Genomic DNA, 26803 nt, shown 5'->3' on the forward strand with positions numbered 1-26803 from the left:
CTCTTGGGAAGGAGAGCTGTCTGGCCTGCAGCCGGGCCAGGAGGGCGGGGAAGGCTCCTGTATGATGGCGTTCCCTCCCATGTGAGAGTCCCTTGTTCACTCGGCCTGTTTGGGCCTAGGATGCAGAGCCTCTCCTGTGTCCATCTCATGGGGGTTGCTCAGCAACAGTGTCCACCCACGGAGTGCCCCAGGGCCCAGCAGCTGCCTGGAGTGGGAGGCCTGGGACACAGGAGCTGGGCTGGATGGGTGTTTGTTCCACGCCCCTGGCTGGCATTGTCACTGCCCTGCCCTGAGGTGCCGGGTGGGTCTAAAGGGCGAGGCAGCCCTGGGGCCCTCCTTGAGAAGAGCCTCTGTGCCTGAGGTGGGAAGGGTGGGAATCGGCCACAGCCCACATCCAGGCCTGCACCCCCAAGGACCCTGACCTGGAGGGAGGTCCTGGATGTGCTGAAGCCCAGCCTAGCCTGAAGCATCGATTTTCCTGTGCCTTCTTGACCAAGTCACCTCCCCAGCCTCTTCCTTCTGGCCAGCCCTGCCCAGCAGCCCCTGGGCCTGGCAAAACCCTCTGCAAGGGCATTTGAAGAGGACGCCCTCCCTGTGGGGGCAGGGCCATGGGGCCGTCCCCGCCTGGCACAGCCTGGTCCCGTCAGCTCGGTGGAATGTCACCTGTGGGGCAGAGCAGGTTGAGCAGTTGGCTGGCCCCAGGGGGAGATGCCTCTCCGGGTCCCCACCCTGTGCCCTGCCCACTCCCCACCCCAACTCCAGGTCTGCAGCCCATTCTGGGGAAGCTGCGGGTGAGGACCGGCCAGGTGAGCCTCCCTCAGTCACCTGGGGGGCTGCTGTTCCCCTGCCCTCACGCCCCTCGCTGGATGGTGCTGGACAATCCCTGGGCCCCCTGTGTGGGAGGCTGCGGCTGGGCAGTCTGCCTCTCCCTGCAGTCCGCCCAGGTTCCTCCCAGCATCCCAGCCAGCCCCAGGGAGGAAGGTGCAGGGGCCAGGGGCCAGGGAGCCAGGGGCCCCCACCCCGAGGTGGTGAAACCCTGACCTGACCCTCCCCCGGGCCTGCCCTTCCTTCCCCCTCCCCTGGAACCGGGTGGCAGCCCTGGGCTCTTTGCATAACCCTGCGGCTTCGCTATCTTCCCCCAGGCGAAGGGGAAGGGCTGGGCTGTACACCATGGCTATGCTCTTCTCCCGGCCCCAGCGGCGCCCTCCCCTCATGCGCCAGGCCATCAAGATAAGGCGCCGCGGGGTCAGAGATCTGCAGGATACCCGGCCCCCACGGGCTCAGGAGGTAGGAGGGACCTCAGTGGGCAGCCCAGCAGGCCTGGGTGGGGCTCTGCCGGCTCTGGGTACTGGGCCCCACCTCTTGCGGCTCTACTCCCCTTCCTGGCCCTACCCCAGCCCCGGGCAGAGCCTTTGGGTCAGCGGAACAGTTGTTCTCTGGGCTCCCCAGAGCCTCAGGCCCAGGGTCTGAGCCTCCCTGAGACCCCTCCCTCTGGTGGGCCCCCGCCCACGGCACCTGTCCCTACCCCTGCTGGCCGTCCTGAGCTCCTCCAGTTCCATGGGCTCCATTAGGCAACGAGGATCGCTGCTGTGGACTGGGCTTTGGGGGACCCCCTGAGCAGCCCCCAGGCCCGCTGGGCATGACCCCCAGTCTCCTACCTCGCTGCTGGGCCTCACTTCCGCCGCTGGGGTGCGGAGCGGAGCCGCCGATAAGCAGCCCTATTTCCTCTGGGGAAGGAAGGAAGGTTGGGGCCACGGGCCGTGCTGAGCTCACGCTGCCGAAGGGCAGCTGAGAACTGATGGACCCGAGCCATGGCAGGCCAGGGGACAAGGAAGGTGGCCCAGGGGCTGGACCCCCAGGAGGCCTGCCGCAGGAACAGGTGCGCAGCACCACTGGGCTGGACGCCGGATGCTGGGGCCCCTGAGCCCTCGGGCTGGGCCTGCCCTGGGGGGAGCCGTACGGGCATCCAAAACCCGGTCCTGGCCTCTGGGACACCCTGTCTTTTTGCCTCACTCTCCAGATCGAGCCTTCATCCCACCACTTGTCTCCTGAGGAGGTAAGAATCTCGGTGTTTCGGGGGTACAGAGGGGCACTAGGAAGTGGGCCAGCATCCTCCCAAACAGCCCCCTGCCCCCTGCCAAGGCTGGGTCTCAACCCTCTCCCTTCCCTGTGTGTGCAGACACCTGGTCCCCGCTTCGGGCGTGTGCTCTGGGTGCCAGGGTGGCTGGTGGTGCTCAGACCTTGTGGTGGTGGGTGGACGGGGGATCCTGCGGTGACCCTGCTGTGTCTCAGCGGGCCCTGCTCTACGAGGAAGCTCTCTACACCGTCCTGTACCGGCTGGGGCAGCCAGAGCCCAACCATGTGGGGGAGTCCTCCGAGCTGCTGCGGTACCTGCAGGAGGTAAGCCCAGCCCCTTCCTGCCCACCTCCCTGAAGCCTGGCCGCCCCCACCCTGTGCCCCCAGCTTCCCACTCCTGCCCCACCAGGCCTTTCGCATGGAGCCCGAGGAGCATCAGCAGATGTTAAAGAGGGTCCAGCAGCTCGAGGTAACCCGCCAGGGCCACCCTGGGCCAGCAGAGGGGCTGGGAGGGCCAGCTCCCTCGGGGACTCAGCCCCTACCTCCTGTCGCTCCAGAAACCAGTCTTCTGTCTGAAGGCAACAGTGAAACAAGCCAAGGGTATCCTGGGCAAGGATGTCAGCGGTGAGTAGGCAATGGGGACCCTGGGCCTTCTTCCTGGCTCCTTCCTCTCCCCGTCACAGCCTGTCCCAGAGTTACCATCCCCCAAACGTCCCCTGGGGCTCAGCTGGGGGCTGCTGGCCCCTGGCCCTTGGAGTCTGGGATGGGGAGGGGGTGATAAGGACTCTCCCTGGGAGCCTAGCCAACACCCTGACTGCTTCCTCCACCCCCTCCTCCCCAGGGTTCAGTGACCCCTACTGCCTGCTGGGCATCGAGCAGGGGATGACGGTGTCCGGGGGCAGCCCAGGGCTCCGGCGCCGGCAGAAGGCCGTGGTGAGGCACACCATCCCCGAGGAGCAGACCCACCGCACCCAGGTCATCACCCAGACACTCAACCCCGTGTGGGACGAGACCTTCATCCTGTACGTGGTCCTGCCCCAACTCCTACCCGCTCTGGTTGTCAGGGGCTACTCGGGTGTGGGGTGGTGCCCCCCATCAGTGAGATCAGTGGGACTTCCTGGCTTGGGGGAGAGCGTGGCTTGACTGGAGGTGGAGGCTGCTCCCAAGGCAGGGAAGACAGATCAGAGGCCAGACAGGGCAGGGCAGTGGCATAAATGCCATGTGCTGGGGGAGGGGGGTCAGGCACGGCTGGGTTAATGGGGGTGCAGGAGGGGGCGATGCATTTGAGAAGGAGGAGGAGTTTGCAGGCAAGAGCTAAGACTTGAGGATGGGTAGCTTTGAGAACATGGGTAAACTCCGGGAGGTGGTGATGGACAGGGAGGCCTGGCGTGCTGCAGCCCATGGGGTCGCAGAGTTGGACACAACTGAGCGACTGAACTGAACTGAACTGACTTTGAGGATGGCAGACTTGGGCCTGGGGTCCAGTGGTCTGGTCAGGGGGCCTAGCCGTCCAAGCCCCTCAGCCATGCTCTTTTCTCACTACAGAGAGTTTGAAGACATAAGCAACGCCAGCTTTCATCTGGACATGTGGTGAGGGGCGGGCCCCGCCCAGGCCCCGCCCATTGGGGTGGGGAAGAGAAGGGGCCGGGGGCTCCCAGGACACCCTGTCCCCTTCCCGCTGAAGCCTCTGCCCACACCAGGGACATGGACACCGTGGAGTCCGTCAGACAGAAGCTCGGGGAGCTCACAGACCTGCATGGGCTGCGAAGGTGAGTGCCGTGGGGTCCTCCCTGGGGTAGGAGTCGGGACTCCTTCTGCCTGCACACCCCCGCCACGTGTACCCCGGTGGCTGGGCTGCAGGTTCTGGCTGCGCCCAGGTGGCCAGAGGGAGGGAGCAGATCCCAGCCTGACCTGGCCAGGCTCTCGGCCCCTCTCCTTGGGACAGGATGTTTAAGGAGGCCCGGAAGGACAAAGGCCAGGATGACTTCCTGGGGAATGTGGTTCTCAGACTACAGGTGAGTGGAGTGGGGGTAATGAGGGGTCCAAGGGAGGGGTTCCAGGTCTGCACTGGGCGGAGCCTGGGGTCTGCCTCCCATCGCCTCCCTGGCCCCCAAGCATTAGCGGCTCCTGCGGCTCAAGGGCGTGGGCACATCTTGCCTGCCTGGCCTGCCAGGATCTGCGCTGCCGGGAGGATCACTGGTACCCCCTGGAGCCCTGCACAGACACCTACCCAGACCGTGGTCAGTGTCACCTCCAGTTCCAGTTTATCCACAAGCGGGTAGGTGGCCCGGCTGGGTGGGGAGGAGGTGCTGTCCTGGGCGTGGGGTCCTCTGCTCACAGCCATGCCGGTCACCCCCCGCCCTGCCTGCAGAGAGCCACCAAGGCCAGCCGCTCCCAGCCCAGCTACACGGTACACCTCCACCTCCTGCAGCAGCTGGTGTCCCACGAGGTCACCCAGCACCAGGTACTGCCCTGCTAGGGCCGGGCGGGACCAGGGCCTGCCTGCCAGGTCCTGACTCCCCTCCGCCTGCCTCCTCAGGCCGGCAGCACCTCCTGGGACGGGTCATTGAGCTCCCAGGCGGCTACCATCCTCTTCCTCCATGCCACGCAGAAGGACCTGTCGGACTTCCACCGGTCCCTGGCGTGAGTGCCCAGCCCAGCCAGAGCGCCCAAGGGCTGTCTGCACTGCGCCCCCCGCTCCCTCCCTGCTTGCCCTCCTTCAGGCTGGCAGCCCCAAGTCTAACCCTCCAGAGATTTCTGTTTGGGGCCCGAACTGTGTATTTTCAGTTTTGAGTCAGTTGGCAACTGACTCAGCTTTATTTGTTTTTTGCTACCCTGGGTCCTTATCTCTGTGTGCGGGCTTTTCTCTAGTTGCGGCGAGCAGGGCAAATACTCTTCAGTTGTCATGTGCGAGCTTCTCACTGCAGTGGCTCCTCTTGTTGCGGAGCAGGGTTCTAGGGCGTACGGGCTTCAGTAGTTGTGGCAACATGGGCTTAGTTGCATGGGGCATCTTCCCAGACCAGGGATCAAACCTGTGTCCCCTGCATCGGCAGGTGGGTTCTTAACCGTTGGACTACTAGGGAAGTGCAGTCGCCAACTTCTAAAATCTGGAGATTTCCCGTGCAGATTCACATCTCCAGCTTCCCATGAAAGATTCATGCCGAAGCTGCGGGACTGTCGCCTTGCTGGGCGGCAGGGGGTCAGGGCAGGGAAGCCTAGCTTCCCCCGTCCATCATTCATCATGGCTGCCTTCTGGACACTTCACTCCTGACATCACCTGAGTCCTTCTGGGCAGTTGAGTCTGCAACCCCAGCCGCAGGGCCCCAGCAGGAGTGCTGGCAGCCGCTGCGTCCCTGGATGGCAGAGGCCTGTTCTGTGCTGCTGTGCTGCCCCAGCCTCCTTCACCCTCCCGCTTGTTGCCACTCGGCCCCCTCTGTGAAGTCTCCCCTCAGCTCTCTAAAGGGATGCTCTGGCTGACTTGGACTTGGACTTGAAGGCTCAAGTCTCCAAATCTGATTTTTCGAAAGAAGCAAGAAGTCCTGAATTTTAAAATCACAAATATTCTAATTTAAGAGACGGGGCAGTTCATTTACATGTTTTGAAAAACTCTCATGGGAACAAAGGGCTTCCCTGGTGGCTCAGATGATAGAGTATCCCCCAGCAATTCAGGTTCGATCCCTGGGTTGGGAAGATCCCCGGGCAAAGGGAATGGCTATCCACTCCAGTATTCTGGCCTGGAGAATTCCATGGACTGTATAGTCCGTGGGGTTGCAAAGAGTCGGACATGACTGAGCATTTTCACTATGGTAACAAAAGCAATCCCATGGGTTACTTTCAGTCACTGGTTTTCAGCCTCTAAAGGCTGATGAGAAACCCTGGGAGGTTTTGGGGTGGAGCAGGGCTGGGGAGGTTTGGGCACTGTCCATCCCTGACCCCCTCCCCCAGGCCAGGCAAGCCGTGGGATAGGAGGTCCCCCAGCTGGCTGAGGGCTTCCTGTCCGCCACAGGCAGTGGCTGGCCTACAGCCGTCTCTACCAGAGCTTGGAGTTCCCTAGCAGCTGCCTCCTGTTCCCCATCACCAGCATCGAGTACCAGTGGATCCAGGGCCGGCTCAAGGCGGAGCAGGTGGGCTGTGGGGAGCTGTGGGGGGAGGTGTTGGGCGGGCAGGGCTCAAGGAATGGCTTCAGCCCCCTAAAGCAGCCCCTGCCTCACGGAACCTTACGGGCCTTGCAGCTGGAGGAGCTGGCCACCTCGTTCAGCTCCCTGCTGGCCTATGGCCTCTCCCTCATCCGGAGGTTCCGGTCTGTCTTCCCCCTCTCGGTGCCTGACTCCCCAGCCCGGCTGCAGTCCCTCCTCAGGTCGGTGGTGACCCCTGCCCCCATCCGGGGGCACCTCTGGGCGGGGTGGCAGTCTCCTGGAGGAATGAGGGGGTCGTAGGGCAGCGGCATCTTGGACACAGCTCCCCATCCCCACAGGGTCCTGGTACAGATGTGCAAGATGAAGGCCTTTGGGGAACTGTGCCCAAACAGCGACCCCCTGCCCAGCCTGGTGTCCGAGGCGCTGCGGGTACGGCGCCTGCCCTGGGGGTGGGGAGGGCGCGTGCCTGGGCCTGGCACCCCTCCCTGCTCACGGCCTCTCTGCCCCCAGGCTGGCACCGTGGGATGGTTCCACCTGAAGCAGCAGCACCATCAGCCCATGGTGCAGGTGAGGGGCTCATCCCAGGTGGTAGGTGGTGGGACCGGATGCCCACCGCTTGAAGCCCTGCCTGGCTCATTTCTGTCCCTGCCAGGGGCTGCTGGAGATGGGCAAGGCCTTACTGAGCCTGGTACAGGACATCATTGGCGACCTGCACCAGTGCCAGCGCACGTGGAACAAGATCTTCCACAAGTGAGCGGGCGGCGGGGCGGGGGCAGTGCATGGGGGCTCGCACGGGGTCCAGAGGGACCCGGCTGTGTGCCGCCAGGTCACGCCTGCTGCCTTTCCTCCAGCGTGCTCAAGATCGACCTCTTCTCCATGGCTTTCCTGGAGTTGCAGTGGCTGGTGAGGCTCCCCGTGTCCCGCGGCCGCGCCTCTCGCGCCTGCCTCTGGAGCTCCGCCCACCACGCCTTCCCTCCGCAGGTGGCCAAGCGGGTGCAAGACCACATCGGGGCGGTGGGCGGCTCGGTGACCCTGGAGGTAGGCGAGAGCCTGTTCCAGCTCTACGTCAGCCTCAAGGAGCTCTACCAGCTGGGCCCGCTCCCCTCGGAGAGGTGGGTAGTCGACTGGCTGCTGGGCAAGGAGGGCTTGCAGCTCCCCAGGCTGACCCCCGCTCTCCCCAGGGATGGCGTCCTGGCCCTGGAAGGCTTCCACCGCTGGTTCCGGCCGGCCATCCCGTCCTGGCTGCAGAAAACCTATAGTGTAGCCCTGGCGCGCGTGCAGCGCGCGGTACAGATGGACCAGGTAAGGGTGGGGCCTGCTAGGGGCGGAGTCCCAGATTTGGGGGTGTGGCCTTGCAGCAGGTGCGGAAGCGGGTAACCAGCTTTGAGCGGTGATTTTGAGGCCAGTTGCAGGTGTGAAACGCTGTCTCCTGTAATACTCCGGGGTAAACCGTGGCTTCCCATAAAGGCTCATCCTGGCAGCTTGCGGGCTCTGAGCGGAGCCCTGCTTGTGCGCCTTGCAGCCTCCTGCCCAGCTCAGAGCTTGCTGGCTGTATGAACTCTGGATGCTTGCAGAGGCAAGCAGGGAGGAGGGGGCATGGATCTGGCAAGCCTTGAACTCTCCTTTCTACACACTCCCCCATCTCCTAGCTGGTGCCCCTGGGGGAGCTGACCAAGCATAGCACGTCCGCTGTGGATCTGTCCACCTGCTTCGCCCAGATCAGCCACACCGCCCAGCAGCTGGACTGGCCTGACCCAGAGGAGGCCTTCATGATCACTGTCAAGTTTGTGGAGGTGCAGCCTCATTCCCACTCCACCATTTCTCCCAAGTTCTCACCCAAGTTCTCATCTGGTTCCCTGAGCAGGGATCGGACCTGAGCCCCTGAGTTGGGAGAACAGAGTCTTAGCCACTGGTTTCTTTATTTTAGTTGCTCAGTCGTGTCCAACTCTTTGTGACCCCATGGACTGTAGCCCACCAGGCTCCTCTGTTCCTGGGATTTCCTAGGCAAGAATACTGGAGTGGGATTGAAGTACTAGGAGGAAAAAAAAAAATATTAGAGTGGATTGCCATTTTCTTCTCCAGGGGAAGGGCTTGCCTGATAGATAGCTCAGCTGGTAAAGAATTTGCCCGCAATGTGGGAGACCTGGGTTGGATCCCTGGGTTGGGAAGATCCCTTGGAGAAGGGATAGGCTCCCCACTCTAGTATTCTGGCCTGGAGAATTCCATGGACTGTATAGTCCACGGGGTTGCAAAGAGTCGGATATGACTGAGTGACTTTCACTTCACTTTTCTCCAAGGGAATCGTCCCAACCCAGGGATCAAACCTATGTCTCCTGCATTGGCAGATGGCTGCTTTACCATTGAGCTACCTGGGAAGTCCCAGTTCTCACCCTAGCAGCATCCAGAACACTCCACCTTAAATCGCCCAGGACACTGAGGTTCCTGTGCCTTCCCTACCTCCCTCTCCTGGCACCCTCCCCCACCAAACTGATCATCCCCTCCTCACTCCAGGATACCTGTCGGCTGGCCCTGGTGTACTGCAGCCTTATAAAGGCCCGTGCCCGGGAGCTGTCTGCAGGCCAGAAGGACCAAGGCCAGGCGGCTAACATGGTAAGGGCCGGAGCTGGGGGCTGGACTGGGCTGGGGGCAGAGCCGTCCAATGCTGACACTATTCAGTAAAGCCTGTCTCCTTGTGCCCCTGCCTGCCTGCAGCTGTGCGTGGTGGTGAATGACATGGAGCAGCTGAGGCTGGTGATCGGCAAGCTGCCCACCCAGCTGGCATGGGAAGCGCTGGAGCAGCGGGTGGGGCCTGTGCTGGAGCAGGAGCAGCTGCAGAACACACTGCATGCCCAGCTGCAGGGCGCCCTGGCTGGGCTGGGCCATGAGATCCGCACAGGCGTCCGCACCTTGGCCGAGCAGGTAATTTGCTGGACACACAGTGACCCCGCCCCACCCAACCTCAGCCTAAAGTCCTCTCCCAGCAGGACTGGGTTCAGTGCCCTGCCCCCTCCTCTTCCTGAACCTAAACGCAGGCCCCAATCAACCTCTCCCGACCACCGCCCCCCCGCTCCCCGCCGCTCCGACTCATGCCCCTGGCCTCCCTCTTTCCATTTTGTGTCTCTAGCTGGAGGCGGGCATTGCCAAGCACATCCAGAAACTCGTGGGCATCAGGGAGTCCGTCCTGCCTGAAGACGTGAGTGGCCCGCCCTGCTCACTGACCTTTGCCAGCAGCGTGGGTCAGGGATTGCTGAGGGGCTTAGGGTGGGCAGGGGGCTGAAGGCTGTGAGGTGTCAGAGTTAAGCTCCCCAGACGTGGGCAAGGAATGTTCCCTCCTGGCTTCGGTTTCCTCCTTGGATGCTAAGCGGGTGGGGCTGGGTCATCCCACAGGCTCTCCTAGCACTGACAGTGTCGGGGGTGCAGTGGAGAAGGGCTTAGACTTTGCAGCCAGATAGCCCTGCATCCTTCTCAACTGCCTAGTCACATGACTGTCCTGGTTACTCAGGCCAGCTGACCTGAGGGTCCACATCTGCAATCAGGGATAGTAATGTACACCTGTGACTGTTTGGGAGCCTAGTGAAAGTTGCTGAGTCCTGTCTGACTCTTTGTGACCCCGTGGATTATACAGTCCATGGAATTCTCCAGGCCAGAATACTGGAGTGGGTAACCTTTTGCTTCTCCCGGGGATCTTCCCGACCCAGGAATAGAACCAAGGTCTCCTGAATTGCAGGCGGATTCTTTACTAACTGAGCTATCAGGGTTTGGGAGAAAGTTACTTATTAATTCATCAACTATTTAAGCACCCACTTTGTCCCAGGTATTGATTTAGACACTGGGGATATATATCAGTGGACACCATGATAAGAATCCCTGCCTTCCTAGAGTTTTCATTCTAGTAAGGGAGGTTAAAAAAGAGCTAAGTATAAGCTTCACTGTAGCCATGATTGGAACTATACATACGTGTGTGTATAAATGTATATATGTCTACGCATGCATACATGCTAAGTCGCTTGCGACCCCATGGACTGTAGCCTACCAAGCTCCTCTGTCCATGGGATTCTCCAGGCAAGAGTACTGGAGTGGGTTGCCGTGCCCGTGTCCAGGGGATCTTCCCGACCCAGGGATCAAACCCTCATCTGTTACGTCTAACCTGCATTGGCAGGCAGGTTCTTTACCACTAGCACCGCCTGGGAAGCTCACACATATTAGATAATGATAAACTCTCTAGAGAAAAAACACACAAGGGAGTGGAAAGGATCAAAGGATTGCTTTTTTTTTTTTTTTGGCTGCACCATGTGGCTTGTGGGATCTTAGTTCCCTGACCAGTATGGAAACCAAACCCCCTGCAGTGGAAGTGTGGAGTCTGAACCACTGGACCACCAGGGAAGTCCCTGAGGACTGTAGTTTTAGATAGTGGCCAGAGAAGGCCTTACTCAGAGGGTAACAGCTGAGTCAAGACCTCAAGGAAGCAAGAGAAGGAGCCACGAGGATTTCTGTGGGAGGAAATCGCACAGACAAAGGCAGGACCAGGCCTGGCAGGTTCAAGGGCTATAGAGGAGGCCAGCGTAGCTGGAGCCCACTGGGGCTGGGGTCGGCTCTGCAGACATTTCACTGATGGGCAGGAAAGCTCTTGGCCCTGTTTTCTTTCTGGTCAGGGGCGAGGGGACGGGGGTGGGACCCAAATGGGCCAGAGCCAGACATACTGCTACCCCTGCCCAGGCCATTCTGCCCCTGATGAAGTTCCTGGAGGTGGAGCTCTGCTACATGAACACCAACTTGGTGCAGGAGAACTTCAGCAGGTCTGTAGCAGCCGCCTGCCCCACCGTGTCCCACCGCTTCCTCCTCTCCTCCCTCCTGCCCCTCCTTCCCGGCCTCAGCATACCTCCTCGAGGGAGAATGCAACTGGGTTCTTAAAATGCTCGCTGCCCGGGTCAGGGCGCTCAGGACTGCATAAGCCCGTCCACTTCACCTCCGGCTGAGCTGAAACCTGCCTGTGACCCTCCCTTGGCCCTGGGCTGCATCTTCCGGGGGCTGCATCTGCCCTCCCTAATATTCCTGGAAGCTGGTGTTCCTCTCCCATGTTCCAGGAGAGCTTCCCGTTAGTGTCTCTCGGAGCGGGGCCCCGCACACAGGCAGCAGGGTGTAGAGGTCAAGGCCATGGGCTCTGGATGACCTGGGTCCAGATTCCAGCTTCACTGCTGCTTGGTGGACGGCCTTGAGCAGATCACTCAAGTTCTCGTGCAGTTGATCATCGTTCTGGCCTCTGTGGAGGACTAAATGAGTCACGGGAGGAGCTGAGAGCAGAGCTTGCAACAAAGGAAGTGGTCGGTGACTGAGCCGCCGTGATGGTGACGGTGATGCCGACTGGTCCCTAACATGGGGCCGCTGGTCCCTGGAGGCCTGCTCCTCTCCTGCTGGGGCAGCACAGCTTTGGGAGCCCATCTGAGGGCTCCTTAGTTGCTGTGTGTGGGATCTGAGTTCCCTGGGATTAAACCCAGACTCCCTGCATTGGGAGCACAGAGTCTTAATCACTGGACCACCTAGACCTCCCCCATTCTTAAGCACACATTTTTTGTGTGTGTTTCTCTGCCTGACTCTACTTTGACAAGTGAAATTTCCGTTATTTCAGGTCATTATTAGGATGGACTGTGGCTTGGTTTGCTTTTTTTTTTCCTCCCTGCAAGTAGTACCTGCTGATCCATAAGATCCTATTCATTTTGGCCACTCGCATCTTCACTCAAGATTCTGTCATTGGGGGACCACCCCTCCCCCCCTTGTTTATTGGGTTTGAAAATCCCATGAGGATTCTTCACTAGCTTGTAGACAGGACTGGGCCTGACTGCCCCCTTATCCCCTCTTCCCTCAGGAGCCCAGCCCTCCCTCCCTCCCCTGCCTGTGCCTCAGGTCCCAGTCCCACCAGGTGGAGGGTGGGGGCGGGGCAGACCTGGGCACAGGCCCGGGGGCCCTGAGGCCTCCCCTTTCTCAAGAGCATCTCGGCTTCCTTCTCTGTCCTCCCGTCCTGTGTCCTGCGTCCCTCTGCACGTCCCCCCAGCCTCCTGAGTCTGCTCTGGACACACACGCTCACGGTGCTGGCGGAGGTGGCTGCCTCCCAGCGGAGCTGCCCCCGGGCCTGTAGCAGGCTGAAGTTTGCACTACAGGTAACGCCAGTGACAAGAATGATGACCCTGCTGGGTCGAGCGCCTGGGGGGCTCATCTCGCACCTCTTGCCCCCTCTAGAACCTGGAGGTCTGCTTCTACGCAGAGGGATGTGGCCTGCCGCCCGAGGCCCTGCACACCGCCACTTTTCAGGTAGGCCCTTTGGGTGAGCTGGCGGCATTGGGGAGCCTGCCTTCCTGTGCTCGCCTGTGTCCAGGGCCTGCTGCATAATTTACAGGGCTCAGCACAAAATGAAAATATGGGTCCTTTCTTAAAAAAAAAAAAGAAAAAATTTTGAAAAATTTAAGACAGCAACAGCAGGAGCTTAAACCGAGTGTGAGGTTCTTCTAAAGCCGGTTGGGGCAGGGCAGCTGAGACACACCTGCGGAGCCCGCTGCGTCGGTGCCTCTGGCTGTCGCAGGGACAACCCTGGCTTGTGGTCCCAGGGCACCCGGTGCTTTCCACATCACTCTGTGGGCTTCCCCATCGGCCGTGACCTTCTGAAGGGCAGCCCTGGGCTGCGGTTGGGGGTGACGGTTCAGGGTGTGTCCCCTCCTCAGGCTCTGCAGAGGGACCTGGAGCTGCAGGCGGCCTCCAGTCGGGAGCTCATCCACAAGTACTTCTGCAGCCGCCTCCAGCAGCAGGTGAGGCCCGCGCTCCGCCGCGGTCACCGCGCGCCTGGAGCCCCGCCCCGCCCCCTCGGCCCCCGCTGACCCCGCCCCTGCGCCCCGCCCCCAGGCTGCAACCACCTCCGAGGAGCTCGGGGCCGTCACCGTCAAGGCCTCCTACCGCCCCTCCGAGCAGAAGCTGCGTGTGGAGCTGCTCAGCGCCTCCAACCTGCTGCCCCTGGACTCCAATGGTGAGTGGAGGCTGCCCCGGCCGCTCTCCGTGTCTGCTCTCGGGTCCCCCAGAGTTCCTGGGCGCTCGGTGCGTTTCCCCTGGCCCACCACTAAGGGGGAGTGCTAGCGGGCAGGGCACTGCTGCTGGGGGGCAGACTGCACTCAGGGCTTGGGGTATCATCCTTGGCCAACGTCTCCTCCCGGGCCACTTGCCAGGCTCCAGCGACCCTTTTGTCCAGCTGACCTTGGAACCCAGGCATGAGTTCCCTGAGCTGGCCCCCCGGGAGACCCAAAAGCACAAGAAGGACCTTCACCCACTGTTTGATGAGACCTTTGAATTGTGAGTGGTCCTTACACTGGCTGCATTCCCCAACCCGACCGCCTCAGGCCTGCTCCTCCCAGTTGGGGCCCAGGGGCTCCCCTCAGATGACCCGGTGTGAGTCCCAGGGAGGGGGCAGTGGGGACAGGTGTTTGCTGGCACATGCCGCAAGCCTGCACCCCTGTAGGTGGAGTTAGGGGGCACTGTTGGGGAGACTCCTCTCACATGTTGGACTGAGAGGCTTGCTTTCAGGGAAGGGGCATGTCTCCAAGGTCCTCTGTTCCACAAGACGGGGGGCCTGGGTACACAGGGGCCCCTGGTTGAAAGCATCAGCCCACAGTCAGAGCAGACACGACAGCATATGCGCCGAGATACGCCAGGCTGAGAGCTGACGTTGTGATCCTAATCTCCACCCGTCTGGGTGAGCCCGTGTGCAGGGGTAGGTGGCCATGGCACTACGCGGGGCGGGCAGTTGAGCTGACTCTGTCCCCCGCCCAGCCTGGTGCCTGCTGAGCCGTGCCAGAAGGACGGGGCGTGCCTCCTGCTCTCCGTGCTGGACCACGACACCCTGGGGACCGATGACCTGGAGGGGGAGGCCTTCCTGCCGCTGTGCTCCGTGCCTGGCCTGACAGGGATGGAGGAGCCTGGCGAAGTGCCTCAGACCCGCCTGCCCCTCACCTACCCTGCACCCAACGGTAGGCCTGAGCCCTTGGGCAGGGCAGAGGCTGTGAGTGTGGGTCCTGGCCCAGCACGGGGATGCAGGGGAGGGGCTGCCAGGCTCTGGAGCCCCCAGAGAGGCGGCGACGGGATCAGAAACACCTCCCTGGAGGCGGAAGCCTGTGGAGCTGGAGTGGTGATCAAGGACCCGTGGTCTAAGCTGGGCTGGGTGTGCACGCCTCTCCCTGGTGGGATAAGGTCACCGCATTTTGCTTGGGGAGAGGGGCCATCTCTCTGCCCAGGGGGATGTTTCTGCAGAGCAGCCCTCGAACTCGATGAGAGGAGTAGGAATTGTGTCTGAGCACTTGTGATGGGCCTGGACACGTTAACCCTCATACCACTCCCTTACGACCACCCAGCGAGGCAGCTAGCTGTTGCTGTTCTCCTGTTCTGATGAGCAAACCGAGGCACACATTGGTTAACTGGCCCAAAGTTTTCGTATGAAAATGTCACAGTTGCCACCTGAGGCACATCAGCCTCTTGCGCTGCAGCTGGGCTGAGAGTTCAGGCCAGCGCCACTGCCAGGCTGTCCTGTGAGCATGGCTGGGTGGGCCAGTCCCTAGGCTCGGGAGGACGGGGCGGGACTGCAGCCCCGGCCACTCGCCAGGCGTTCCCAAGTCTGACCCCCAAATGCCTCTCTTTGCAGGGGATCCGATCCTGCAGCTGCTGGAGAGCCGGAAGGGTGACCGCGAGGCTCAGGCGTTTGTGCGGCTGCGGCGGCAGCGGGCCAAGAAGGCCTCCCAGCACGGCCCGCGGCCGGGACGGTAGCGGTGGAGGCTCGGTCCCTGGGGGGGCGGTCTGGGTTCTCCCACCACAGGGCAGCCCTCCCGCCTGGCCTAACACCCCAAAAGGGCCCTTCGGGTCTGGGGAGCCCCAGCGTGTGGGGGCTCCTGCTGCCAGAGCCAGGCGCCCACAGTGATGGGAGCCCGGTTCCCAGTATTTATACTCCCTCCCTCCTCCCTTCAGTCCTGGCCTCAGCATTCCCTGCAAGCCCCGTCCAAGGGGTGGGGGGACAGCAGTCTGCTTCCCTTACCCCTGCCCCCCTCTTGGGGAGAAGTTACTCTGGCAGAGCAGGGTCTCAGCCCCCATGTCCTGTTCTAGCCGCTGGGGTGGGGGCCAGGCTCCTGGGGCCTGTTGTTCAGTACCTGTGATGGAGGGAACCTGGGTCCTCTCCTGAGGGGCTTTCCGGCACCCAGGCTGAGAAGCCGGGAGCCAGGGACCTTCTCACTCAGAAGGGTGAGAACTGGCAGGCCGTGGGGACGGTTTGGCGTTGTCTGCTGAGGACCCCTCCTCCTTGGGACAGTGCCTACCACCTAGAAACTGTTTTAGCAAAAATAAACAATCTGCTGTCCTCTCACCAAACATGAAGTGTTGGCCTGCAGTGGGCCCCAGGTTACAGTCAGGCCACGCAAACTCCCTCCTCAGCCCTCAGGAGACCTTGAGCTGCCTCAATCCTGGACCCCGGCCCACCCCTCACTCCCCTGTGTTACAGAGCTGCGAGGCAGGCGTGGAGGTACTGATGCCGGGGCAGGGACTGGGGCAACTAGGATCACTGGTATTTTGGCTGAAGGCTTCAAAGAAACCACCCACCAGACATACCAGGCTCTGTGGCCGGTGCCAGCACAGGAACCTGGCACTCTCGTGAGAGCACCTGGAGTGGGGGGCCTCCCCCGGCGTAGGCTGAGCCCGAGGCGCCGCTCTAGACGGCAGGGCTTAGTGGAATGGCACCCCAGAGCTGCCTAGGGGAGTGGCCCACAGGCTGGGAGTCAGAGCCTGGGGCTCACTGTCATTCCCTTGACTGTGGTTGAGTCCCTTAACCTCTGAGTCACTTAACCTCTCCGGAGTCTGCATAGGGGTGATCAGATAAGGTCATCTCCAAAGATCCGGGCAGCTCTGTTCCCCTGAGGCAGGGGGAGGGAGGTAGCCCAAAGGCTCCCTCGAGGGGTAGGCCCACCCTTCTTTTGATGCTTTTATGAGCAGGCACTGTCTGTTCCTGAGAAACTCCTCCGAGCCTTGTCTTTTGGAAGACAGGTACGCCAGTTGCCACTGACGACAGAGCTCTGAAGAGTCCTCTGGCCTGGGCGGTCTCCCGGTCCAGGATTAAAGGCCCCAGCAGGCCTGCGGCAGAGAACACACTGTCTAGGAGCCTGGAGCAGCCCTTGGGCCTGGGTGGGACAGCCAGGCTAGGTGCCAGTCCAGCGCATAGTAGGGAGGCCCTCATTTAGGGCCCCGCTCTCCCGCACCCCCATGTAAACAAGCTGCCATCACAAGTTCATATTTTATTTCCAATATGTTTGGAGCTTTGATTTTTGCATTTTTGTAAAAAAGTTTTCACTTGATTCACTGAAAGCCCTTTCGTGCTAAGCCCAAGGTGGGGCCTGGGCCAGGCCAGACCCTCGGCGGCCCTCTCGCTCCCACCCCAGACCCCCCGTGCGGGGAGTGGGGTGGCCTCCCTCTGCCCACTCTGCCCTCCCACCCCTGCCGCATCTCTCTGTACAGAACAATGTTTAAAATGGAAGCTAAGACACAACATACATCGGACAGGCACGCACACACATGCACACGGGCGCCTGCTCCCCACTGGGGCAGGACGTCAGCTGCACTCAGAGAGCACCACGGAATGCGTACGGAGCCCCGCCTGGCCAGGAGGGCAGGGCCGGGCCCCGCCTTGGTCCTCACGGTCCGCAGCTCCTCCCCACCCACTGCCCTGCTAGCTGCCAGGGGGAGGGCTGTGCAGGGGTGGGGGGCAGCCGAGGGCCGCAGGGGGGTGGAGAGGGCAGTGGCAGCCTCCAGGTGCCCCAGGGCCAGGGAGGCTGCTCCAGGAGCCCAGGGCTAGGGGAAGGGCTGGGGAAGACCCCGGCCTCAGGTACCTGAGGGGTAGAACGCCTGGGCTTTGCCCCTCGAGGAGCGTCAAGGGCCCAGGGTCGGGAGTGGGGCTGGCCCCACAGCTTTGGCCTGCCAGCCCAGACTAAATACACATTTGGTAAACCTACGAGCTCGGCGGGCGTAGACCCCCTCTCAGCCTCACAGCTGGGAACCAGGGTTGCCCCTGAGTCCTCCACACTCTGGCGCTCGCCCTGGCCTGGGGAGGTGGGGTGAACAGGGCCTGCCCTGAAGGCTTGTCCCCTCCCCTCGGCCCCCTCGAGCTTCCCACCTTGACCTGCTCAGGCCCCAGGAAAAAGTTAAAAATAGTTAGTTCCTACATAAAAAAGAGACAGAAACAAATTCCCTGCCAGAAGGCTGGTGGGAGAAGAGGGGACTTTGTCTCTGCAGCAGGAAAGGTAGGGAGCGGGCAGGGGGAGAACTGCAAAATAGTTTTTTTCTTTTAAAAAGTGCTTGGTAAGTCTGTTTTAAAGTGTGTGTCTATATCTATGTACAGATATACACACACTGTTCACACGCTGGCCGCCCACGCATACCTGCATACGTACAGAAGTGTATACATATACATAATCATATACATATACATACATACATACATACATACATACATACATATATATATACTTTAAAAAGTCCTAGGTGAGAAGATCTGAGCCAGGCGAGGGCCGAGCCTACAGGGTCACGACTGGAGGGAATGGGCCCGGCCCGGCTGGCAGACGGGGCACTCACTGCCCTCGGCACAGAGCTCACACAGCACGGCGTGTTGGCACGGCAGCACCGCTCGGTTCTGCTCCTGACACTTAAGGCATTTCACCGACTGCATGTGGAATACGGCCTGCGGAGGAAGGGACACTGCAGTCACTGGCCTGGGCCCGCGTGGGACAAGGAGCTCCCTCAACTCTCACTTCAGCCCCTTCGGGTGAGGAAACTGGGCACAGAGTTCTAGAGCCTGCTCACAGCCCCCAAGAGGGCAGGGTCAGAGGCCAGGCTCATTGCGTTGAGGCACCCAATCTCTGCCTTCAGCTGCCAGTGGGCCCAGTGGGGCCCGGTGGGATGCGGGAAGGCCAGGGCTGCTCTGCAGCTCCCGCTGGGTCAAGCCTTTCCTCGCACCGAGGCTTCCTGCCTCTCGTCTTGTTAGATCTTGTACTGACCCTAGGTCCCCTGTGACGACTCTGGGGTCTGGAGAGGGTACCACTGCGCCTGGCTGCCGGAAGTCCAGTGAAGGGAAGAAAGCTCTTCCCTGCTAGGTCGTGCTCCCAGGACCCAGCAGGGCACTGAGGAATGCCGACAAGAGCCCCAGGGACCTAACATTCTGGAACGTCTGCTGGCGTGCAGAGCTCACAGAAAGGGAAGTGGTCAGGATGAAGCCTAGGGCGCAGGCGCACTATCGCAGCTCAGCTCAGGCCTGCCCTCCAAAGAGCGGGGGTGGGCCCTGGCGCCCCCTATCTCCACTCTCCCCTCCCCAGTGTGGGTGTCCTGGGTCAGCTCAGCTGCAGCAGAGGCTCTCAGGAGGAGGGTAGCCAGCCCCGAGAGGCAGGGACCCATCTGAGTCCCAGCACTGGCCAAGGCCACAGTGTAGCCTCACCCGTGCTCCCTGGGGTGCTGACCTTGTCCACTTGCTCCAGGTGAGCCCGCAGCCGCTTCTGGAGAGAGTGGAGGGTGGAGAGTGAGAGGGCCTCCAGGCCCGGGAAGGCGGGCAGGGCCTGTGGGTCAGGGCCCGAGTGCAGCCGCTCCAGCTCCTCCTGCAGCTTCTTCACCTGCACCTCCAGGGCATCCCGCTGCTCCCGGGCCAGCTCACACTCCGCGCCCGCTGCGCTGGCCCGCTCCCCGGCCTCCTCTGCCTCCTTCTTCCAGGCATCACAAGCCTGTGGGCCCAACACGCAGCACCTTGTCACGATGGCCCGCTACCCTTCTCCCCTGCCCGAGAGTGCGTCTCTGGGGGCCAGTGGGGGCCACCGCGGCCGCGGGGCCTGCTGGGAGCTGGGGCAGGTGTCTGGGAAGGGGGGCAGGGAGGAAGGCTGATGCTGCCTGCAGAAAAGAGAAGTTTCAGGACCTGCGAGAGACCCTCTGTGGGCAGGGCAGGGGGCCAAGCCCAGCGGAGCAGGGGAGCGCCAGGCGGAGCTGGCCAGCACCTCGAGGGGCAATCAGGCCGTGGCCCATCTCAGAACCTAGAACCCTGGACCCAGAGCTCAGGAGTCAGGGCTTCTGGGGAGAGGCACGCGGTACTATAAGACCAGACCAAATGAACAGCTTGGAGAGGGGATTCCAGGCCTGTGATACCAAACACTCCATGGTCCCGACTGACAAGGCAAGTTTTTCCACGGGGGAGAGAATAAACAGCCGCATTCCTGCCCTGCTCTCCGGGACCCCTGGCTCCCCCAGCCCCTGCACCCACTCCACGTAAGGCAGGCTCCGGCTGAATGCCCCGGGCCCTGGGGAAGGCGGGTGGGCCTGGGAGCTCAGTACCTGCTTGGCCTGCTTCCAGGACTCCTCCCACTGCTTGATGGTGCCGTTGGCTTCGTCCAGCTCCTGCCGAAGCCGGGCCAGCTCGGCAGCCCCCGGCCCTGACAGGAAGGCAGGGGAAGTGCCCGGGGAGAAGCTTCCAGAGGCAAAGTGCTCCCAGATGCTGCTGTTCATCCCATTCAGACCTGCCCCAGGAAGGGGAGGGCCATCAGCGCTCTGAAGGGCTTTGGGCCCGGGCCCTGTCAGCCCTGACTGGGGGCTCCCGGGGGCTGTCCGTGCCAGGCTCCAGCAATGCCAGGCTGGGAACTTCACAGGGATGTGTAAGCCCCACGTGTTACTTCTGTGTCTCAGCATTCCTGTCTGTAAAGCAGGGTTCCCCTCACTTGCCTCCCAAGGTGATTCGGGGGACTAGGGAGAGCAGCCAGAGAGCGTGGTGATTTGTGATCCCAACTTTACTTTCAGGCTAGAGGAAGGGAAGCCTTCTTGTGACGTGAGGGCCCAGGAGGAGATTCAGGAAAGCAAGACATGGGTCAGAGCCTCAGACGCTGGCAGAGCTGGAGCAAGAAGAGCTCAGGGAGTCCTGGGCCCAGCCCCCTTGTTTTACAACGAGGAAACTGAGATAAAACATGTTGCCAGGAATCACAGAAGTATAAGCGGGAGAGCCAGTACAGTCAGGACATCTGGCTGCAAAGGCCTGCGCTCTGCGATAGGCTAAGCCATGTGCTCACCCAGCGCCCTCACCTGGCCATTTGGTGGGTGTTTGCTTAAACAGACTGGTTCCAAATCGGGAGAGGGGTACGTCAGAGCTATATATCGTCACCCTGCTTGTTTAACTTCTATGCATAGTACATCATGAGAATCGCTGGGCTGGATGAAGGACAAGCTGGAATCAAGATTGCTGGAAGAAATATCAATAACCTCAGATATGTAGATACCACCACCCTTATGGCAGAAAGTAAAGAACTAAAGAGCCTCTTGATGAAAGTGAAAGAGGAGAGTGAAAAAGTTGGCTTAAAACTCAACATTCAGAAAACTAAGATCATGGCATCTGGTCCCATCACTTCATGGCAAATAGATGGGGAAACAGTGGAAACAGTGACAGACTTATTTTCTTAGCTCCAAAATCACTGCAGATGGTGATTGCAGCCATGCAATTAAAAGATGTGTGTTCCTTGGAAGAAAAGCTATGACCAACCTAGACAGCATATTAAAAAGCAGAGACATTACTTTGCCAACAAAGGTCCATCTAGTCAAAGCTATGGTTTTTCCAGTAGTCATGTGTGGATGTGAGAGTTGGACTATAAAGAAGGCTGAACGCTGAAGAACTGATGCTTTTGAACTGTGTTGTTGTCGGAGAAGACTTGAGAGTCCCTTGGACTGCAAGGAGATCCAACCAGTCCATCCTAAAGAAAATCAGTCCTGAATATTCATTGGAAGGACTGATGATGAAGCTGAAACTCTAATACTCTGGCCACCAGATGCGAAGAACTGACTCATTTGAAAAGACCCTGATGCTGGGAAAGATTGAGGGCAAGAAGAGGGGACAACAGAGGATGAGATGCTTGGATGTCATCACGGACTTGATGGACATGAGTCTGAGTGAACTCTGGGAGTTGGAGACAGACAGGGAGGCCTGGCATGCTGCGGTCCACGGGGTTGCAGAGTCACGACTGAACGCCTGAGCTGACCTGGGCTGCTCATACTGCGTGCCCCTGCTCTGTGACCCCTAAGGCGCCCGTCTTCCAAGGGAGACCTATACCCACCTCTGGCCTCATTCTGCCCACATGTATCACTCTAATGACTTCTTTCTTGCTCCCTTTCCCACTAATCCAGCCAGGATTTTCCAGAACCAAACGGATTTAAGAAAGTCTGTCTTCCAAGCAGCACAAGCATGGCCATGTGACCAGTGTCGTCCCGCGTGGAGACGCAAGGCCCTCCGCCCGTCCTGGAGGTGAGGCAATCCACCGCACCTGTCCACTCGCTCGGGCGGTGTTTCCTCCAGGTTAGGTCCCCCCGTCATCCTCAGTCACAGAGCCGGCCCTTTGCCTCCACACAAGTGAGGGTCTCTAAGTATGCCCTCGTGGCTCGGCGCCTGTGCCTCCCCCAGCAGCCACGGCAGCACGCCAGCAGGGACGCCCGGGTCCACACTGTACCCATACACTTGCTCAGTTAACCATGCGGGGAAGGAATGAGTGAATGCGTGGCCAGTACGGAGGGCTACAGTCAAGATGCCTCCAGAATGTATGAGGCAAGTCAGACAGACATAGCTCTAAGCCTCCGAAGCTGACAGCTCAACGTCATTCCTAAGTGTCTCCAAAGAGATCAGGGCAGAACCCACACCTGGTCAGAAAGTCAAAGCACACCTCAGAGGCTCAGAAAGTCAAAGCACACCTCAGAGGCTCAGTGTGACCAGGACAGCCAGAACCCTCAGGGGCCCCAGGGGGCGCAGCAGGGGGGTTGTTTCTGATTTCTGGGAACAGCTGCTGGAGGGGGAGTCAGAGCAGTGGCTGCTGGTGACCGAGAGGCAGCGGGCTGGATGTCGCCGGTTTGCATCTGTTCCCGCAGTGAACGCTCACCGGGCCCCGCTCACATACGCAGGTCCCCTCCTCGCCTTTCTAGCCCCTCTGCTCTGACCTGCCTTCCAGAGCCCCAGTCCTCACAGTTCCAATGGTGGGTTTGGCAAACAGCCTTTGGGGTTAGAGCTGTGTCTCCCTGGTGCTTCTGCCAGCCAGGAAGGCCACCCTGCGCTGGGGGTGAGCCTGTTTGACCTCTCCCTTGGCCTCTGTGAGCTCTGGGTGATGGGCAGAGCAACCACACTGGCACGAAGAACAGATGGAGGCCCTGGCAACTCTGAGGCCATGTTTCTCACTGTGTACTGGTCTGGCACCTGGCAATTCATTCACATCATTTAAGCCTCAGCGCCAGCTTACGAGGTGGCACTGCCATTATACCCACATGACAGAGGAAATTAAGGCAGAGAGGTTAAGTCACTTGTCCAGGTTCACACAGCTCAGAGCACTGTGGATGAGGGGCCTGACTCACCTCTGAGCCCAGATCCCCGGCTCTCACCTCCACTCTGTACTGCCTCCAGCCAGGACAGAACGCCCAAAGGCACTTTCCAAAAGCCCAGACTCCCGCCCCAGGCCTTAGGGAGCCATACTGGCTCTTACCCAAAGATCCATGGGATGCTGAGGTCCCCAAAAACGTGTTCTCTGACTGGCTCAGGTGGCCCTGTGGCTGCTGCAGGAAATGCGAGGATAGGCTGACGGGAGGGGACGGGGACGCGGAGTGGAAGGAAGCAGAGCTGCCCAAGGAGCCGGGGATGTTCACAGGCGCGGAGCTCTGCAGTAGACTGCCGCCTGCAACAGAGGCCAGGAGCGGGGCTGAGTGAGGGCTGGGTGGGCCATGTGGGGCCACGCCGAGCAGTGGACTGCCCGCTGGCCCGCCCCTAGGCCAGGCTGGACCCTCGGAGCCCGCCCCTACCCTTGCCCCCCACCGCCCAGTACCCATGGTGATGCTGCCTGGGTGGGACACCGTGCTGTTGTCGAAGGTCTTCTCTAGGGCAGCCACCCCAAACTCGTTCAGGTCAAGGTCATCCAGCGCGGACTCTGGAGGCAGAGTGAGCGGCGTATGAGCCGGCCGGCCTACTGAGGGGCCACATGGTCCCCAGGTTCCAGCCCCGCCGTCTGGACCCACCTGCCCTTAACTGCCTCTTCTCCTGCCCCTGCCTCATCTCAAGGCTCCATAGTGCATGGGCTGCTCCTCCGCCCAGACCGAGCCCTGGCCAAGTCCAGCTCCAACGGCTCTCTGTTCTGAAGCCGTCTTTGCTGGCCCCAGGGGGGAAACAAGTCCCTGCTGGCAGGCCTCCTCCCGAGCTCCCCGAGGGCGGGCAGGTCTCCGGACCCTTGGTGGCTAGTGCCTAGCAGTTGCCGGGCACCTGTCCACTGGGCTCTGCGGAGCTGGACGGGGAGCGCAGGAAGGGCCTGTCTCATCTGTCACCCCGGTGCCTGTGAGGACCGGGCACCAAGCCTCACCCGCACGTGCCTGCTGAGGAGAGGGCAGGGGCATCTAATGACCAGGCGCTCTGAGGACAGCTGGCAGGCTGTTCCCAAGGACACCTGGTTGGGGCTGACTGATACCCCCAGTGTCTCTGACTGAGACAGCACACCCCCACGGGGAGAGGCCCCTCTTCCAACGTGTACAGAGGAGCACACGGAAGGGCTCACGTGCTCAAAACCCATCTCAGCCCTGCACCACGGATGCACGTTCCATCCAGGTCAAGGACTCGCGGCGCCCACCTTCCGATCTCCCCAGACTGATGTCTCAAGTGACCAGCCTCACTCCAGAGACCCAGTGTCCCTGACTACAGACCTGCTCCTAGACTCGCAACAGAAGTGGCCCAATTACCTATGACCGACTCTACCGTGTCGCTGGTGGGATAGAAGGGCAGAGCATTTGCATTCATGCCAGGGACGCTGCTGGTGCCAGCGGGGCTAGGGGGAGTGGCTGCTAGGCTGGAGGTGATGCTGGAAGAGATGCTTGAGGTGAGGGGGCTGCCCACGGGGAGGATGCCCAGCATGTCCTGCAACGAGAGTGAAGAGAAGATGGAGTTGGACACCCACGGAGGCCGTGGCCAGGAGCTGGCGGCAGGGGCTGGCTGGGCAGATGGGAAGGGTGCGTCCCAGCTCTTGGCTTGTTCCCTCGACACCCTCCTGGGGGGCTGGAGAAGGAGATGTGTGGCCTGAAGATTGTAGGCCCCTTCGCCCCTAAAACCCTGAAGTAGGGAAGAGGGAAGCAAGTTTAGCGCCCAGCTTGTTCAATGAGTTTTTTGACTAATGAGTCCAGGTGGTGAGGGGCTCCAGGGCCTGACCCCCCCTACACCCTCTGGATTTGGGGCCCCACCTTGATCTTGCTCTCAGTCTGTAGAGAAAGTGGTGCCCGGAGCTCCCTGAAGAAGCCTCCTGGCGTTCTGGGCCTGTCGTGTCTGCAGCAGGTGCCAGAAGGGGGAGGCGGGGGCTGAGGGCTCTATACCTGTTTGGGCTGAAGCAGAGGCTGCTCTTGACTCCTGGGCTCTAGTGAGTGGGGTTTTAACTTGGCCTGAGAGAAAAGTCAGGGAGCAGGAGATGAATGTGGTGCTAGGAGACCTCCTGAGCCCGAGTCCTCCCAAGCATCAGCCCGTGGAGGCTGCAGGGACCAGGGGCGAGGAGACACGAGGCGCTGTTGTGTGGCCCCCCTCACTCACACGCGCTCTCCGTCCCTCCCCTGGGGACCGGGGGCGCTGCTCCTCTCCTCCCTGGTGACTCCAATCAGAGAGAAGCCCGGTTCTGGACCCCTCCTGTCCTGCTCCCCAAGGCCCTACTGCTCCATCAAGGCGGCACGAGGCAGAGCAGAGACTGGATGCAGGGTCAGAAGACCGTGGTGGGAACCCCTAGCCCTCAGCTGATGGCTCGGATGCTGGGTGAGGTGCTTGCCTCTAACCTGCCTGTCTTCATCTGTAAGATGGGATGGCCTCACCCACTCTCTCAGTGTTCGAGAGGCTGGGATCAGGGACTTTCTAATTCTGGGTCACGTTCCCCGTAGCTGGGCCAGGACAACCCTCCAGGGCTTCTCCAGCCACAGGCAGAATGTGGCTAACCTCACTGGGCTGCCCCTACATCCCTTACCTGGCATTTCAAATTTTTCAGGTACTCAGCTCCCACCTGGTCTTCCCTCTCGAAGCCAGGAGCCTTCTTATAGCTGCCAGGGGCAAGACCAGACTCTCCAGGGAAGACAATGCCTTCCAGATTGGAGGGCTTCCGGATAGAGCCCGGTGGGGAGCCACAGAGGTTAGATGGGCTGCCAAGGCTGCTGTTTCTACAGAGGAGCTGCAGCGAAGGAAGAGAGTGGGCCGGTAACCAGGATGCAGGTAGGGGCACGGCCACCCTCCATCCCCTTGTTGGAAGGAGAGTCTCCAGCAAGAAGCTCAGTTCCATTTCCATTTGCCAGGGAGAGCAACCAGCACCCGGGAACTCAGAACCTCAGGAGGCTCTCTGTCCCTTCTACAGCTCTACCCAGGCTGATCATAGGCCCTGGGGACACCACCCTAGCCACGATCAGCTTGTGACAGAAGCTGGAGCAGAAAGGGCAGAACCCCCTGGGCAGAGGCCATCTCCCCAAGCACAGGGCAAGAGAGGCAGATACTGGATCTGGGCAGGAATGGTGCCCCCACCCTCACCCCCAGACAGGCACGTACAGCGCTGAGGTCAGGGGCGTGCGGGCTGGAGGGGCTCACGGGCACCGAGTCTCCTGCAGCAGACGGCATGTACAAGACGGGGCCTGGCTGGGTGGGGCTGGACACAGCTGAGGAAGGCTGCAGGTCGTCACTGAGGGGGGGCTCTGCAAGAGACGGGGCAGGGTGTCAGCAGGCCCCTGAGCCAGCTCCGGCCCTCCAGAACCGCATCCGGATCCCTTTAAAGGAGACCACATAGCCTGTGTGTGTGAACCAGATCCGGCCCTCCAAAACCGCATCTGGGTCCCTTTAAAGGAGACCACACAGCCCTGTGTGTGAAGGGAAGGCGCCTCCTTGTTTCTCTCGTCACACACCGCACTGTGCATTTACTATGCACCAGGCAGTTCGCATGAATCGTGAATCTTCATAATGACTAGAAGATAGGAGTAATATCCTGGTCTCTATTTTACAGATAAGGAAACAGGCTCAGAGTGGTTAGGTAAATCTCTCAAGGTGGCTGAGCTGGGAAACAGAAGAACTGGGATTTGAACCCCAATCCGCACGACTCCAAAGCTTGGGCCATTCATCAGTTCTCCGTGCTGCCTTAGCCAGGCCCACCTCTGAGCCAAGTGTACGCTTCCCCCTCACTTGGCCTGCAATTTCTTCTTCACTCTAATCCCTGAGACAAGGCCTAAGGCTAGGGAGGGCTTAAGAACAAACAGCAGTGGTCTGGGGTGGACAGGGGCAGCAACTCAAGCCTGTCTGAGACAAGCAGGGCGGTGTGGAGCTGCACTGAGCAGTACGGCAGGCCAGAACCACAGGCTGCAGCTGAGACCAGAACGTGGCTGGTCTGGACTGGACTGTGCTGCAGCTATTCAAGTACACACCGGCTTTCAAAGACTTGTTTTGGGAAAAAAACATCTTGATTTTATATTGATTATATTTTAAGTTATTTTATGTTGGGTTAAATAAAAGTATACTAAAAACTAATTTAACGCTGTTTCTTTTT

At 60.5% G+C, this 26803-nt stretch overlaps 2 protein-coding genes and 1 long non-coding RNA gene across 8 annotated transcripts in view; 2 read left to right on the forward strand and 1 right to left on the reverse strand.

Annotated features, from left to right (window-relative positions):
- The first annotated feature begins 20 nt into the window (after positions 1-20).
- UNC13D (unc-13 homolog D) lies at positions 21-16529 on the forward strand. 4 transcript variants are annotated; one of them, XM_005221166.5, is made up of 33 exons: positions 21-806; positions 1143-1287; positions 2021-2056; positions 2293-2400; positions 2486-2545; positions 2634-2700; positions 2918-3098; positions 3622-3666; positions 3777-3845; positions 4022-4091; positions 4250-4354; positions 4448-4540; positions 4616-4719; positions 6083-6200; positions 6309-6433; positions 6551-6641; positions 6723-6779; positions 6865-6962; positions 7064-7115; positions 7194-7324; positions 7394-7514; positions 7862-8005; positions 8724-8822; positions 8925-9131; positions 9337-9405; positions 10929-11008; positions 12262-12367; positions 12447-12518; positions 12926-13009; positions 13104-13224; positions 13421-13544; positions 14022-14218; positions 14887-15602. In XM_005221166.5, exons 2-33 carry the CDS (start codon positions 1171-1173, stop codon positions 15006-15008), a joined length of 3273 nt encoding a protein of 1090 aa, XP_005221223.2. In that variant the 5' UTR covers positions 21-806; positions 1143-1170; the 3' UTR covers positions 15009-15602. The 4 variants fall into 4 exon arrangements, with proteins under 4 accessions (XP_005221223.2, XP_059733825.1, NP_001179012.2 ...); NM_001192083.2 differs by lacking the exon at positions 21-806 and having other exon boundaries at positions 1171-1287; positions 14887-16529; XM_059877841.1 differs by lacking the exons at positions 21-806; positions 1143-1287 and adding an exon at positions 1791-1879.
- The window catches only part of UNK (unk zinc finger), a 32242-nt gene continuing 21943 nt past the window's right edge, over positions 16505-26803 (reverse strand). The window contains 9 exon segments of one of the 3 annotated variants that reach the window (NM_001080253.1): positions 16507-17958; positions 18731-18988; positions 19590-19771; positions 22757-22945; positions 23093-23194; positions 23994-24168; positions 24618-24683; positions 25250-25450; positions 25819-25961. In NM_001080253.1, coding sequence (NP_001073722.1) covers positions 17803-17958; positions 18731-18988; positions 19590-19771; positions 22757-22945; positions 23093-23194; positions 23994-24168; positions 24618-24683; positions 25250-25450; positions 25819-25961 — 1472 coding nt within the window. In that variant the 3' untranslated portion in view covers positions 16507-17802. 3 annotated transcript variants of the gene reach the window in all.
- LOC132343121 (uncharacterized) lies at positions 17957-26784 on the forward strand. Its single transcript, XR_009491809.1, has 2 exons — positions 17957-18042; positions 21420-26784. It is a non-coding gene; the product is annotated as an uncharacterized lncRNA (long non-coding RNA).

Source organism: Bos taurus, chromosome 19 (genome assembly GCF_002263795.3).
Source record: "Bos taurus isolate L1 Dominette 01449 registration number 42190680 breed Hereford chromosome 19, ARS-UCD2.0, whole genome shotgun sequence".
Classification (NCBI taxonomy): Eukaryota; Metazoa; Chordata; class Mammalia; order Artiodactyla; family Bovidae; genus Bos; species Bos taurus.